We start from the raw sequence: 16,317 nt of genomic DNA, 5'->3' as shown, positions 1-16,317 counted from the left end.
ATCTCGCTTTATTGGCCAAGGGAGCCGGCGTACAGCTTCCAGGTCATGTGGCCAGCATGACTAAGCCGCTTCTGGCGAACCAGAGCAGTGCACGGAAATGCCACTTACCTTCCCGCCGGAGCAGTACCTATTTATCTACTTGCACTTTGACGTGCTTTCAAACTGCTAGGTTGGCAGGAGCTGGGACCCAGCAATGGGAGCTCAGCCCGTCACGGGGATTCGAACAACCGACCTTCTGATCGGCAAGTCCTAGGCTCTGTGGTTTAACCCACAGCACTACCCGTGTCATGTAACCAAGCGCCAAGTTGTCCTGTGACTAAAAGCCCACCCTTTATCTCCAAAGAGGCTCAAAAGCTCAGAAGAGTTGCAAGGACAGGAATATCATAGTGAACTGCAGATAACGCGTTGGTTGCATTTCATATTTGGGCGGGTCAATTTCTGCTTTTTTGGCCCAAGTAGAAAATTCCATTTGTAGTTTAGAAGGGAATAAATCAGCAGTTTGCAAAATGATGTACTGTATTAATATTCAAGAGTGGAATTTGATGGCAAAGTGGATCTATGACATCCTGGTAATTTTAATTTCTTAGCAGTATCAAGGGTGACATGTTCAAAAAGATTCAATTTGGATAAATTGGAAACGTCATTTTTAAATACGGTAAAATATGTTCAGAACAACCATTCCAGGCACAGGAAGAGGCCAGAGAAAAAAGGATGTGGAACACAAGATCTTTGCCTTAACAAGAAAAGAGCCACAGTCAAAACTGAAACCTAATGAGAAATCAAAGGGGAGCTGAATCAAAGAACCCTAGAATGCTGCTTTGTGGGGAATTTCCAAAAGGCAGGGCGCAACCATGTAAACTGAAGAAAACAAAACAAAACTGGATGTCAGTGATTAGAATAAAAGATGGAAGTGACATGAGAGTGGCACACACACACTTCTTTACCCAAAGACACCTGAAATATAAATGTTTAGAACCCACCCTATTACAGTTCTAAACCATTTTTTGTGTTGTATTCTTTAAATTGTTGCAACCTACCCTTGGAAGTTAGGGTGGAGGAAAGCTATTAAACTATTATTAACTAATAATACAGTGGTACCTCTGGTTAATGGGACATGGGTGGCGCTGTGGGTTAAACCACAGAGCCTAGGACTTGCTGATCAGAAGGTCGGCAGTTTGAATCCCCACGACGGGGTGAGCTCCCGTTGCTCAGTCCCAGCTCCTGCCAACCTAGCAGTTCGAAAGCACATCAAAGTGCAAGTAGATAAATAGGTACCGCTCCGGCGGGAAAGTAAACGGCGTTTCCGTGCGCTGCTCTGGTTCGCCAGAAGTGGCTTAGTCATGCAGGCCACATGACCCGGAAGCTGTACGCCGGCTCCCTCGGCCAATAAAGCGAGATGAGCGCCACAACCCCAGAGTCGGTCACGACTGGACCTAATGGTCAAGGGTCTCTTTACCTTTACCTCTGGTTAAGCACTTAATTCGTTCTGGAGGTCCGTTCTTAACCTGAGATACCACTTTAGCTAATGAGGCCTCCTGCTGCCGCCGCGCAATTTCTGTTCTCATCCTGAAGCAAAGTTCTTAACCCGAGGTCCTATTTCTGGGTTAGAGGAGTCTGTAACCTGAAGCGTCTGTAACCTGAAGCATCTGTAACCCGAGGTACCACTGTAATATTAACAGTAATAGCAGCATCTCGTGGTGAGCAGAACAAAGTGCAGAATTGCGGACAAAAGATTATATTGAGGAAGGAAGTCCACCCCCCAAAAAAAAGAAAAAAACGAATCATGAGGGGAGAGACTCCATCAGGCAAGGCCTCCTTCCACCTGCCTTAGTCTACTCTCTAGTCTCTGCTTCTCAATGCGCATTGTATTGTTTTATGTAATGTGGCTTCCCGTTGTTTTATTGACTATAGTTTAGATATCATTTATTGTAACTGTTGAGTGGATTTCTGTTTAACTTTTATATGTTAATATTATTATTTTATACTATTCTAATGATTGTTGAATGTTACTTTTTTGATATAGGTTGCCTATTTTAAAGTTATGTTTTATTATCACATTTTTGTATTGCATTAGATTGTTGTAAGATGTACATTTTTTGTTTCTTCAGCTTGTAAACCGCCTTGAGTATTGTAAGATGGAAAGACGGTATACAAATTAAAAATGATGATGATGATAACCAAGATGAGAAACGAAGTGTGAACAAAAAAGAACAATTTCTGAAATAGCAAAAAATAATGGCAGTATCTGGCAACAGAACTGATGTCCTGGGGAACTAACCAAGGAAAAAACGAAGACCAAAGGTTTTCCTTCCTTAATCAGAAGGCATGTTGGCTCCATTCACAAGCAGTGGCTTTCAAAGTTATGTTTCAGGTAACCCCAATGTTTCTCAGAAGCCTCCTCATTTGGAAGACTGCAAATGACCCAAGAAGCATATATAGCTTTGCACAGAACCACCGAACTTCGCCTGCAACAAGCAACCTCAGACAAACATTGTGTGTATCTTGAGTAGCAGTCCTCAACTGCACTGGCTGCCAATTAGTTTTTGGACCCAATTCAATGTGCTGGTTTTGACCCATAAAGTCTTAAATGGCTCAGGGCCGCAATTCTGCCCGGACACTGAGATCCAGTGCCGAGGGCCTTCTGGCAGTTCCCTCGCTGCGAGAAGCCAAGTTACAGGGAACCAGGCAGAGGGCCTTCTTGGTAGTGGCACCTACCCTGTAGAACAACCTCCCACCAGATGTCAAAGAGAAAAACAACTACCAGACTTTTAGAAGACATCTGAAGGCAGCCCTGTTTAGGGAAGCTTTTAATGTTTAATAGACTATTGTATTTTAATGTTCTGTTGGAAGCTGCCCAGAGTGGCTGGGGAAACCCAGCCAGATGGGCGGGGTATAAATAATAAATTATTATTATTATTATTATTATTATTATTATTATTATTATTACTACTACTCAAGGACCGCCTCTCTCAGTAGGAATTGTCCCAGACTCTGCTATTCTACATAATAGAAACAGACCGGATGGGTGGGAGATTGCGTGTTCTTAATGGGGTTATCCTTCCTCTAAAGGAGCAGGTTCATAGCTTGGGGAAAATCCTGGATCCTTTGCTGTCACTTGAGGCTCAGGTGGCCTCAGTGGCCTAGAGCGCCTTCCATCAGCTTTGGCTAGTGGCCCAGCTACACCCCTATCTGAACAGAGATAGCCTAACTATTGTAGTCTATGCTCTGATAACCTAAAGGTTAGATTACTGCATCGCGTTATACATAGGGCTTCCTCTGAAGACGGTTTGGAGACTTCAGTTACTGCAGAATTCAGTGGCTAGACTCCTCGCCAGAGAAAGACAGTTTGAGTATATTACACTGATCCTGGTCCAACTGCACTGGCTACCAATTAGTTTCTGGGCCCAATTCAAAGTGCTGGTTTTGGTCTATAAAGCTTTAAACAGCTCAGGACTGCAATACCACAAGGACCACCTCTTTCCATATGAACCTACCTGGACTCTCAGATCATCTTCTGAGGCCCTTCTTCATGCACCTCCTCCGTGAGGTCCAGAAGGTGGCAACACGAGAACAGGCCTTTTCTGTGGTGGCCCCCCATTTGTGGAATGTTCTCCTCAGGGAGGCTCACCTGGCACCTTCATTATTTATATTTTTAGGCGCCAGGTGAAAACGTTCCTCTTCAACCAGGTATTTGGCTGATCAACATTCTAGGTCCTTTTAAATGTGTCGGTTGGGGGGTGTTTTGCTCTTATTTTTATTATTCATTTTGTGTTTTATTTTGTTGTGAACTGCCCTGAGACTGTCTAAGGAAGGGTGATATACAAATGTAATAAATAAATAAAATGTAATAAAATAAATAAAATGTAATAAATAAATAAAAAACTTTCCTAGAGCCACGTTTCACCCTAGCCTGAAAGATTGGACCATTTTTACCATACATTTTTGCCCTTCTCCTCTCTCTATTCTTACTTTTCTGTCTGTTGGTAGTCTCTCTCTCTTACCTGAAAAGATATCAAGCCATAAAAATGAGAAGTTGTGCTCCTGCCATGCCCCACCTTAAGACTAAGAGAGAAAGACGGTGAGACCAAAAAACTCTGGTGCAATGTCAAACCATGGTTCTGTGTTCTGTGAATAAGCAGTCAAGAAGCCTTGGTTTCACACACCAGGATTAAGGCAAACCATACTAGCAGACTATGGCTTGCAGAAGTACAAACTGTAGGTTGCTGGGTTGGCTGAAACAGCAAACTGTGTTTTGACTTCAAACCAGGGACTCAGCTACATTAGTTATATATATTTTAAAAAACCTCACACATAACGTTTGGAATGTGCTACAAACATGCAACACCAAATGGCGCCAGAGAGCAAAAAACAAAAAAACAAAAACCTGATTTTTACATAGTGGGTTTTTTTTTCATTTGTTATAGCAATTTAATTTCTGACTTACTTATAGCTGGGTTTTTTTTACAGGAAAAAAGATAGGGAATCATCACCACACCTGAGAAGAGCCGCCCAGGGTTTTTTGATTGTTTTTTCACACAGCACTATGGTCTGGTGTTAGTTCTGAATCAGCTGCAACTGGGCATGCTAGAATTCTCAGCAATATGCAGCATTTATTTGAGACAAGTTGATGTTATCTGAATGTAGGAAGTTTGATTGCTAGTGGCTTAGAAAGTGTCCGGGCAAATATTTACTTTATATCCAGGAATCACAAATCCAAACAAGAGTTGAAATGCGCTGTGTATTTCAAAAGTTTGGGCATTTTGGGGTTTTTTGGGTTTTTTTTGAAAAAAGGTTTAATAAAAATATACTAATTCCATTAAAATGGCCTGTTTCCATGCAGGTGAGGAAAACCCAGAGGGAAACAAGGAGGGTGGAAAGGAAGCAAAACTGAAATGGACTGAAGGACAAAGCTCTCTGCAAACTCTCAGTTCAAACCTCTGACCTTCTGCATGCAACCAAAAGAGTTGGGGAAGAAAAGGGAAAGAAATGGGGGAGAGAAATGGGAGCAGCTCTGACCGCAGCCAGCATGCGGCCCCAAATAGATTAACCCGCAAGAGAATGTGGCCCCCCAAGAGGGGAAAAACCCTGCTTTCAAAGTAGTTCAAATTACCCATTGAAATAGCAAAAGAACTCTTAGCGTTACACAACTTCCTCGATCTAGTTTGTTTCAAAGTCATCCCTCCCTCTATTTTTAGGAGGCATTTAAAAAATGTAGACCACGAAGTGCTATACTGCACATCAAACCGAGTGGGCCCAGTTATATAATTGCAGGGAACGAGAAAGAACGAGGAGAGAACGAGAGCACAGGAAGTCTTCGCTTCTCCTGGTCCCGCTTACATCACAGCAGTGTATACGAGGCTCGAAAAGTCAGCGCATGAAAGGCCCTCGCGCCGCCTTTTTAATGTGGAGGGCAGTATCGTGCTACCAATATTGATCTCTGCCAATAAAAATAAGGAAACAAAGTGGCAGGAACAGCGCGCATGCCAAAGTATTAAGCCCACAAGCGCAACAACATCCGTTCAAAGTGTGCGTATCGGATTGGGCCAAAAGTGTTACTGTGCCTGTTATTTCAAGCATTAAGGAAACATTTCCACCCAAGTTACAGCATGCTGAGAAATACGTCTACCCTTTCCAAGAAAACGGGAAGCACTGCTTTGCTTTGAAGTGCTTCTTTCCTTTTGAGGTACCACGGCCTACTACCGGAAAGCCAACAGAGATGAGCTGAGATCAGAGCTCTGATCTATACAAAGCAGCCACGCTGGACCGGGGCTGTGGCACTGGGAAGAAGGGGAGCTATCCCTTTTCCACTCGGGCCACTATCCTGATCAATAAATTGCCCACCTCCACAATGCCAAATCTGCTGTTTGCCCAGCTGGGAAAATCACACATGCTTCCCATGGGCGGCAAACCATGCTTGAAATTCGCCAGGCGCATTTTGCACCTGTCCATTTAAAGGGACACGGGTGGCGCTGTGGGTTAAACCACAGAGCCTAGGGCTTGCTGATCAGAAGGTCGGTGGTTCGATTCCCCGCGACGGGGTGAGCTCCCGTTGCTCGGTCCCTGCTCCTGCCAACCTAGCAGTTCGAAAGCACGTCAAAGTGCAAGTAGATAAATAGGTACCGCTCCGGCGGGAAGGTAAACGGCGTTTCCGTGCGCTGCTCTGGTTCGCCAGAAGCGGCTTAGTCATGCTGGCCACATGACCCAGAAACTGTCTGCGGACAAACGCCGGCTCCCTCGGCCTATAGAGCGAGATGAGTACACAATCCCAGAGTCGGTCACGACTGGACCTAATGGTCAGGGGTTCCTTTACCTTTATTGGCCGTTTGTGACCAAGTGAAGATGCCCGGGCGCGAGGATGGCACCTGACATCTACACCATCTGGAGGTGCCTGCCTGGAGATCCGTGGACCTTGACTGTTTTCACACGCTAGCGACACACCCTGTAGAATTCTATCCGTTATATTTTATCTGCACGATCGGAATGAATTTCAGGAACCCAAAAGTTGCATTGAAAAATATGACTTTCGAGCCACCTGGCTCCAAAACGGCACCTTGGCTTTCTGTTTTAGTGACTGCAACCCATTTGGCACCCAGCTTATATAGCTGAGTTTCTAACCCTGGAGACAGACTGGGTAGGGGGCAAAGGAAGTCAGAAACCCCTTCTCCCCAAGAAACCAATTTATAGGGCCCCCCACAACTATTTTCCACCTTCCCCAGAAAATTTGTGGAAATCTAATCAGAGAGCATCTCATATAGTTTGGTCACAAAGTCTGTAGTTCCTATAGCACAAGAGACCAACATTTTAAGGCTAAATAAAAAGGTCATTCCTATATTATAGGCGAAACTAGGCATTCCTACCTCCAATATGCAACAGAGCCATCTGATTTTTTAAATTATTATTTATTTTTTAAAGCATGATTTTAGTAGCTTTCTTGGATTCTTCCCACTTCCCGCAACAAGCAAACGTCATGGGAGTGACGTACCATTATTAACTGCACCAAACCAGCCATTGTACAGCATGCCGGCCCCACCATATTCCATTTCTGGCTTTATCTTCATAGGTGCTCGAGCTATTCAGCAGCACCTACAGGCCTCAGCATTGAGGCTCCGAGGACCTATTTTGATTTGCTTGTCCAGTGGAAGCAACCAGCAGTCCACAGTTAGTACATTCCACGCCATAAAAAGTTCACCCATCCCAATGACTCAGAGATACTCTCCCATAGCAGCTGCACCATTCCAAAATCAAAGCCCCCTCCCTCTTTGCCGGTCCTGGAAGACCAGTCATGCTGCCCGCCCAAACTCCTACTTGCATGCTTAAAACGCCATTCTGGTATTCCATCCACCCATCCCTGTTCTTCCCAGGTCCCCCCCCTTTTGTTTCCTATTGCAGCACTTTCCACCCCATTCGTTGTCTATCATTACCCATACCACCAGGACTTTCCTACAGAGACATGTATTTATTTGAATGACTTTCCCAATTTTCCAAAGTCAATAGCTAATCAACACAAAGAAAGCCAAATCAGGTCTTTTACAAAAATAAAATAAAATTTCAAACGTGATTTAGGTAAAGGTAAAGGGACCCCTGACCATTAGGTCCAGTCGTGACCGACTCTCAGGTTGCGGCGCTCATCTCGCTTCACTGGCCAAGGGAGCCAGCATACAGCTTCCGGGTCATGTGGCCAGCATGCCTAAGCCGCTTCTGGCGAACCAGAGCAGTGCACGGAAATGCCGTTTACCTTCCCGCTGGAGTGGTACCTATTTATTTACTTGCACTTTGATGTGCTTTCAAACTGCTAGGTTGGCAGAAGCAGGGACTGAGCAACGGGAGCTCACCCCATTGCGGGGATTCGAACCACCGACCTTCAGATCAGCAAGTCCTAGGCTCTGTGGATTAACCCACAGCACCACCCACGTCCCAAAACATGATTTAGGTGGGATTAAATCTAACACACAGCCCAAGTCGGTGTGTGTCTCTGCATGCCTGATCTAAGTGGATTCTAAAGAGAAGGATTTGTCAATGATTAGCTCCTGTGTTTATTGTTTAACAGCCTTTCTAATTCTCCCAGTCTTCTCACTACCAATATTCTCAGGGATGCTTTCACTGCAGAATGGCTCAAAGTGGGTGAATACAGGTGAATCAGAAATTAGATAAAACCTGAAGCAGAACCACCAAGGCATAACACATTTTGTACAAGGTTTGCAAATACTGTAGTCACTTCTCTGAGGCAAGAAGAATCAACTGGAGGTGGCCCAGGGCAGGGAAATCATATGTTGCCTTTGTCAGGTTTCAAATCCTGCTGAATTCAACTGTCTTATCCCCAGGACAGTGGATACAGCCCAAAACAAGTATCTATAGACAGGTATGAAGGCCAGTAAATTTTGCCGATGAATTTGAAAGCCTGTCTTGAAGAGAAGCCAGAACGCTCTGACATAACCCCAGTGCAGAAAGTCTTTTCAACAGTAAAAAATTCACTTATGTCTCGCAACAGGCACACACCAGAACATCTTTGTCACGCAGCACAGATCAAACCTAGAGGAAAGCAACCTCAATTGGGCTGGTTAGTGTACCTAGGCAGCAACTCACCCAATTCCCACGACGCCAGAAATGCCCAGGAAAGCAAAACACTCACCCTTGAAGCCATGCAGAATGAATGGGTCTCCCTGCAACTCAGCGCTGCGAGACAGTCTAACCACGGCAGTGATGTCCAACAGGGATTATGGGTTCCCGAGGAACATTATCCATGCAGTCTATCCTGGGAGCCCATTTCATACAACAACAACAGAGCTCACGAGAAAAGCAGCCACCTGTCCACATAGCCACCACCCTCAAGGATCATATCTGGCCCAGATTAAGGGACTGTGAGCCGAGAAGCTTGTGATCACCCTTGTATACAAGTTCCCTGACTTTAACCAACTCGGGGAGTGGGGAGGAGGAGAATAAAGGGGAGACCCAACGACTGACAGTTTTCATCCTTCCCTTCTCCATATGCCTCCCCCCCCGCCAATGTCCCAGTTCTCCATCAAATAGGGCAAACGCTAGCAAACGAACACTTATTCCAAGCAATCATGGTCTACTCCTTCACTAATAGAGGCAAAATACCTACCTAACTCAGATGCCCCTTCGGTTCTCCAGAGATGAGTCTGCATTTCTTCTCTTTCTCTCCCCCCCCCCAACCTATCCCCACTTCCTAGGCTCGGTCCTTTTAAAGGCATCCAGATGAAGCAAGCGAAGAAGCCCGCTGTCCTATCTCCCCCTCTCCCCACCTCCTTGGAAGGATGATGATGAGCAGCATATCAGCAGCAGAGGAGGAGGAGGAGGAGGAACCAAACAAATTCTGGCAAGAGGGAGGAAAACCCAAAGCGAGAGCTTCTGTCTAAAGCAGTGTTCGGGAGAAGTCTGACAGGCAAGCCGTTACAGGGGGCCTTTCTGCTGGGCTTCCCCTTCAGCCTCCTCCCCCTACCCCCCCCCCCCCCGCAACAGCAGGCAGGCATTGGTTGGGACAACCCCATGCCTTTTCCTTCCCTCCTTCCAGAGATATCCCTCCCCACCTGAATCCACAGAGCCTCCTCGTTTTTACTTGGATTTGTCAGAACCGGGTACGTTTGCTCCAGAAGCAAAGGGATGTCTGTGACTTGCACATATGACCCAACAACCACTCCTTTCCCCCACCCCATTTTCCAAGGGGAGAAAGTGATTGTTCAGTTCAGCTGCAAGCCCAGAAACATACAGGCCCAACTAACTACTCCTTTCCCACCCCTTACTGTCTTATACAAATCACACAGTCCCTGTGGCCATAAGCAATGGATTCATTGGGAGCCTTGCAACATGGCAGTTTCACACACAGGGCAGGCATCATTAATGTACAGGTTACCTTTCTGCACTTGTAGGGTTTCTGGAAAAGCTCTGTTTTGGAGGAATCGCCTGCCTTCTGCGCCTTATCCATTCTGTTTCCCAGATGCAGCCATTACCCCATCTCAAGCACTCAATAACGAGAATAATAATAATAAAAGTTTTACCACCCTAGGGTAACAGGATACAAGGAGGTTTGGACAACAGCTGGAGTGACCATGTAAGGAGAGGCTCCCAGCACCTGCCTTGTGTCAAAGTATTTCCCTTACAGCTTAACTATGCAAGATGCATGTCTTCCTCTGCCAACAGCCCCCCCCCCCCGAAATCCGACCATCTACCAAAATCAATGCACAAAGACAATCAACTGTCCACTCCTTAGGCCAAATTTGTATTAAAAATAAAAATTAAAATGCACGCTCCCCAGAAAAGAAAAAAACAGACAAACAAAGCCAACTCTATCTTAGCCTCTCTGTAGATTATTTACACCCTGCTTTTCCAAGACTTGCATTCGAACCGCAAAGGCAGGCAGGCAGAGATGGAGAGAGAGAAGCTTTTCATTTTAATAGAAATAAACACACACCCAGAGCTGGAGCCAAAAGCTAGACAAGAAAACAAATGCTTGGGTTTTTCCCCCCCATGGAGGAAGGGAAAGATGGGGATGCGGCTGGGTTGCCATTCCTTGGTTACAGCAGCTGTCTAGAAACAGTGACAAAGGCTGTGGATTATGACACCCAAACGCATGCTACAGTCCACAGATAGTCTTGGCCTTCTGTAGTCTATTGACTTTATCAAGGAGGGGAAATCTAGTCTTTAAAGGAGGTGAGGCTGCTCTGAAGAATGGGGCACGATAAGGTACCCCGACTGGCTAAAAGAGAATCTATACCGGGGCTTTGGAGTTGACAGCCAGATCCATCGACCTAATATTAAAGAGACCCTGTAAAACGCATACAGCGGTACATATGGCTGGTCCTGTGAACATTTGGCCTTTTTCAACGCACGGCCATAGAAATCCTGCAAAAATATGAGGCTTGCCGAGGCAAGGATTGATACCTCCCCCCCCCTTTTTTTTTTTTTAGCTCTTGGGCAAGGAAAGCAGCGACACTCCAAAGCGCACAAAACCACCGGACGGGGGAAATAAAATCGGAACGACCGAGATTCCCCCCTCGCTTCCTTCTTCAAACTCCTTGGAAAGGCCAACCCTCTCCTCCCCAACGCCAGACCACCTTTCCCCTCCGGCCAAGCGGAGCGCTCACCCGATCGGAAGAAAGCCGCGATGTCCGCGGAATCCTTGGCGGCGTCCTCCGCCCCTTCGCCGGCCGCGTTGCCGCTGGTGGAGGAGGCGGCGGTGGAGCCGCTCATGGCTGCGAGACGCGGTCGGTGGCTCCTCCGGACCCGAGCGCGCTGCCACCGCCACGCTGACCGGGCTCGTCGCTCCCTTCTCGGCCTGGATCGCTGACGGGAGCTGGGGGTCGAGGAGGAAGAAGAGGAGATCTAAAACCTCGGGGGGCTCCGGCTTCACCTTCCAGCAAAAACACCCAGGAAGAAGAAATCCATCCGAGAAACGCGGCGGTGGCGGCGGCGCTGGCAATGACGATGGCGCAAGGAGGGAGGGGGAGAGGAGGGGGGAAATGGGGGGGGGGAGAAAAGAAAGGGGCAGCTGGATGGGTGGATGGATCGATCCGGTTGCACCGGCGGCAGCCAAAGGATCGCAATAATAGATGGAGGCGCGCGCGTGGAGGGATCACAGCTCTGGCAGAGCCTCTCCAGAGAGCGCGTGCATAAGCAATGGGTGCATGCGGGATAGGGGGGAGGAGAAGCAAAGACAATTGCAGGAAGGAGGGGAGGGAGGGCGCATGGGAGGAGAGGGTGGGGAGGGAGGGATGCAATCCGGGAAGAGGGGGGGGGCAGCGGGGCGCGCTTGGGGGGGGGGGCAGCAAGGGCGCCGCAGCCTTTGGGGAGCAGCTGCGCTTTTTCAACAACAGCGCCCTGGGAGGGCGCCGAAGCCGCCCCGCTCCTCCATCTTGCTTGCCATTGCAAAAGGTGGGTGGGGACAGCGAAGGAAGGAAGAGAGGCGATTCCCCGCCCAGGGAAGCCGGGGGTTGGCTGGGGGAAGAGAGAAAGCAGCCTCGGAGCGGGGCAGGAGAGAGGGAGGGGAGAGGCAGCCTGTCGGGAAGTTCCGGGCAGCTCCGTGCGCGCTCGGCGAGGCTGCACAGGAAAGAGGCAGTTGGGGCGCGGAGCGAAAGATCATTTTGCTATTGGCTGGGGGGGGGGTGCATTATGTGCAAGCGGGGAAATCCCCTTTAATGCCTCGGCGCCGGAGTATGCATTTAATGCGCCTTGATGGCAGGGGGGTGGGGAGCAGAGCGCGCCCTCTCTCTTGGGGAGGCCATTGGAAGGTGTGGTTCCTCCCCCCCCCAAGGGGAGCCCATAAAGCGAAGCCGCAGGTCAAGTGCCCTTTCCTTTATGGAAGAAGCGAAACTCTTAAAGCCGAGAGCAGTGAGGAGCGTTGGAAGGTGAAAGTGCTCTCAGCCTCCCCCGCTATCTAACCTTTCATTATTAGCAGGAGCCTCGTTTGAGGAAGATGCCCGAATCAGTTGTCAACGTGTGCAATTACAATTATGGGAGTAAGTAGCAGTTCGTTTATTACTGCCAAAGGGCCATTAACACGAAATGCAAAAATCACAGCCTCAACTAAAGCAGATTAAAGAGAGTGACAAGCTACGTGCTGGCAAAGTCTGAGAGGACCGACAGCGGCCTTAACAAATTTTGCCACCTGCGGAGTGATGACAGCTTGCCGGAAATCTTCCCAAAATTTATTAACCCAATTCTCTTTTTATCAGTCTTAAAAGGTCATCTACACACTTTGCTGGCCCCCCCAAAACCCCACTTTGCTAATCTGATTTATTTCACCTTAAAGGTCCGGTGGCTTTTTTAAGGGAGTGTTTACATCTGTACATTGGGATGCAGAAGTTGGGGCCACCCAGATGTTGTTGGACTCCAACTTCCATTAGCCCTGTGGATAGCTCAGCCGGTAGAGCATGAGATTCTTAATCTGAGGGTTGTCAGTTCAAGCCCCACCTTGGGCAAAAGATTCCTGTATTGCACGGTTTGGACTATATGACCCTCCCGGTCCCTCCCTCCCAACTCTACAATTTTAGCATGACCAATGGGTCAGTGATGATGGCTGCAGTCTATCAGGAGGACAACAGAAGTCCCTTCCCTGCTCTTCTTCAAACCAAGATTGGGGCAGCGAAGGTTGCAATTTAAGTTGGCAAGAAAGCTCATCAAGCGTATTTCCTGCATTAGAACCAGTTGCATGACTTGTAGAATTACCACTTTAAATCCATCATTGGACAATTCATTATATCAGGCATAGGCAAACCTGGCCTTCCAGGTGTTTTTTGGGACTACAAATCCCATCATCTCTAGCTAACAGGACCAGTGGTCAGGGATGATGGGAATTGTAGTCTCAAAAAACATCTGAAGGGCCAAGTTTGCCTATGCCTGCATTAGATGTTGGCTGTTGCAAAGTGGTCAGCAAGCAGAGGCGCATCGAAGCATTCAGTGACCATCGTGGACAAAGCCTGTGCAGAAATCTACCACAACACATGCAGTTAGTCCAGCTTCCTGTAAGTGTTGCAGAGGATGTTGTCCATATGGGAAGTTGGACCAACTGCCTGGTGTTGCAGCCAGTCACCGTCCCTTTTCTGCACAGGCTCTGTAGGTATCCCACCTGCCTCCTATGTACTCAAGATGGGGAGGAGCCTCCTACAATTCCAGCAACAGGTGAGTGCCTTGCTTGTGGTCCTAAGCAGGGTAGCTTAAGCCCTGTTTGCTTCTTTCTAATCTTTCCATCCCTTCCTCTTGCATTTTATGTTGGGCTCCCTTTCACCCAAGCCTGTCTCTTCTGCTCCTGGCTCAGTGACTCTCTTATTCCCTTCCTTCTCTCCCCATTCTGCTTGGGTGGGTGGCTGTCCTTTAAAAAAAAATAAAAATGTAAAAGACCCCGGACGGTTACGTCCAGTCAAAGGTGACTATGGGGTTGTGGCACTCATCTCGCTTTCAGGCCAAGGGAGCCGCCATTTGTCCACAGACAGATTTCCAGCTCATGTGGCCAGCATGACTAAGCCGCTTCTGGCGCAACAGAACATCGTGATGGAAGCCAGAGCGCACAAAAACGCCATTTAACTTCCTGCAGCAGTGGTTCTTGCACTGGCTTGCTTTCAAACTGCTAGGTTGGCAGGAGCTGGAACAGAGCAACAGGAGCTCACTCTGTCACGGTGATTTGAACCACCAACCTTCTGATCAGCCAGCCCAAGAGGCTCAGTGGTTTAGACCACAGTGCCACCCGCATTCCTTAGACCTGTCCTCTACTGCTTCCTTTAACTCTGCTTCCTTTCTGCAGCACTGACCACTGTTTGCATTCAGCTGCGCTTTTTTTGGCAACCCTGCCCCTTCTTCAATACTGTGAGCAGCTGGGTTCCTTCCTAGTTCCTGGGTTGGCGTAGCAGCCAATCAAACAACCGGCTCCCCTGCTGTTGGGCAGCAGCCAAACTCGCATCCAGCTCAAGGGAACTTCAGCAGAGACAACATTGGGGCAGCCTGCTCATCTGGTGGCAGCGTACGCCAAGGTACCACTTCACACAAGAGGGACATCAGGCCGTGTTGGTTCTCTGCCAGGAAAGTGTCATCCCAAGATCCTTGACAAGTGGAGTGGGCTGGTTGTGAGCCTTTCTGATGGGCAATAGTAAAAGTATAGAGCTGCAATGACAAATACCACCAAGTAATGTGGGGGTTTGCATCTTTCCTCCATTGAAGGAGGGGTGTGGTCAGCAACTAAATGGAGAATAATGCAGGGAATGAAAGGCCCAATTTATGGCTAGGGCCTCTCATTTTATGGTGGGAAGTTTTTGTTCACAAGGGAAGTAATTGGTGACTTAAATATAGAAGGGGGTGTTCTGGTCCCTTGCAATCTTCTGTGAGGATGGCACCTAAAGGCTTCTCCCAGAGGCCTCCAGCTGAAGGATAAAGGGTTGAGAAAAGCCTGGCATTTTAAAAATGGGATCTTAAGAATGACAAGACTTCTGGAAAATGAACGAAGTCCCAACTAAAGAAGAATGGCAACTGAAACTGATGGAATATGCGCAGTTTATGGATCAAACATATAGAATTAGAGAACAAGAAGAACATACGTTTAAAGAAGATTGGAAAATGTTTATTGAATATGTGGAGGAAAACTGTGTATATTTGAAAACGTGGGCAGCATTAAGATAAATTCAGCAGTGCAAATAAGTTTTGATGGATGTTATAATGGATTACCGAATGGTCTGTACAAAATATGCAGGGATTTATGTTGTGCAAACTGAACCATGGAAAGAGAGGAAGGGAAGTCACTGATATTTTAAGGGTGTTTACGTGAATATTCTAGAATATAAAACAGAAATTTAAGAAAAAGTATAATTAAAAAAAAAGAAAGGAATCACAAGACTTTAGCCTATAAGAGGCAATGCTGGCTTGTTCTGTCCTGGTCACTTGTGGTGGTATTTCTCATGAGATCTGACATGAGATGCAAAGACAGCAAAACAGGGAATTATGATAACCGCTGAGAGATTGGATATGAAACCAAGTGTTTAGCTCTGTGTTTCAGTGATAGCAAGGAGAACAGTGCTATAGGGACTTGGAAGGAGGAGGTAAGGTGGAATACAGTGGTGCCTCGCAAGACGAAAAGAATCCGTTCCGCGATTCTCTTCGTCTAGCGTTTTTTTTTTGTGTTGCGAAGCAAGCCCATTGACGGCTTAGTGGATTAGCGCTGTTAGCGGTTTAGCGGCTTTTAGCGATCAGCTGTTAAGCATCTTATCAGCGGATCAGCTGATAAGCAGCTTAGCGGCTTAGGAAAAGGGGGGGAGGGGGAAAAACCCGCAGGAAGTCGCAAGACATTTTCGTCTTGCGAAGCAAGCCCATAGGGAAATTAGTTTTGCGAAGCGCCTCCAAAACGGAAAACCCTTTCGTCTAGCAGGTTTTCCGTCTTGCGAGGCGTTCGTCTTGCGGGGCACCACTGTACCTGAATCCTTTCCAATATTTTCTTGAAATTATCACCACAAGGGCAGGTCTGAGCTGGGTACAGAGGGTTCTATTTATCTGCCTAAATAAGTGTATACATATAAATAAGATTATCCATATATAAGTTTATTTGGCCCAGATATTTCTTAATTATTGGCTCTGAATTTATTCTCCTGCCGCCTCCAAGTCACTGGGAGTTGGAAGGCTCTTAAGTGTCTACATGTAAAAGAGTTAACAGGGAGAGATGCCTTGCTTCTTTTCCCTTTTGTTTGTGTCGGTGGATTTGAAGCAAGCTAAATCTACAGTGGTACCTTGGGTTACATACGCTTCAGGTTACACACACTTCAGGTTACAGACTCCGCTAACCCAGAAATGGTACCTCGGGTTAAGAACTTTGCTTCAGGATGA

General features: G+C 47.2%; 1 protein-coding gene across 4 annotated transcripts in view; it reads right to left on the bottom strand.

Moving 5' to 3' along the window:
- TRIO (trio Rho guanine nucleotide exchange factor) overlaps window positions 1–11,452 on the bottom strand; it is a 259,894-nt gene extending 248,442 nt beyond the window's left edge. The window contains exon 1 of one of the 4 annotated variants that reach the window (XM_079984877.1): window positions 11,103–11,452. In XM_079984877.1, the coding sequence (XP_079841003.1) occupies window positions 11,103–11,208 (106 nt within the window). In that variant the 5' untranslated portion in view covers window positions 11,209–11,452. Of the gene's footprint in view, window positions 1–9,103; window positions 9,222–11,102 lie in introns of those variants that run through there. The other 3 variants (XM_079984883.1, XM_079984882.1, XM_079984876.1) reach the window with 3 other exon arrangements.
- Between the last annotated feature and the right edge of the window lie 4,865 nt (window positions 11,453–16,317).

This window comes from Podarcis cretensis (assembly GCF_951804945.1).
Source record: "Podarcis cretensis genome assembly, chromosome: 7".
Classification (NCBI taxonomy): domain Eukaryota; kingdom Metazoa; phylum Chordata; class Lepidosauria; order Squamata; family Lacertidae; genus Podarcis; species Podarcis cretensis.
Note: the sequence above shows the minus strand (reverse complement) of the source record. Positions and strands in the feature narration are given on the sequence as shown.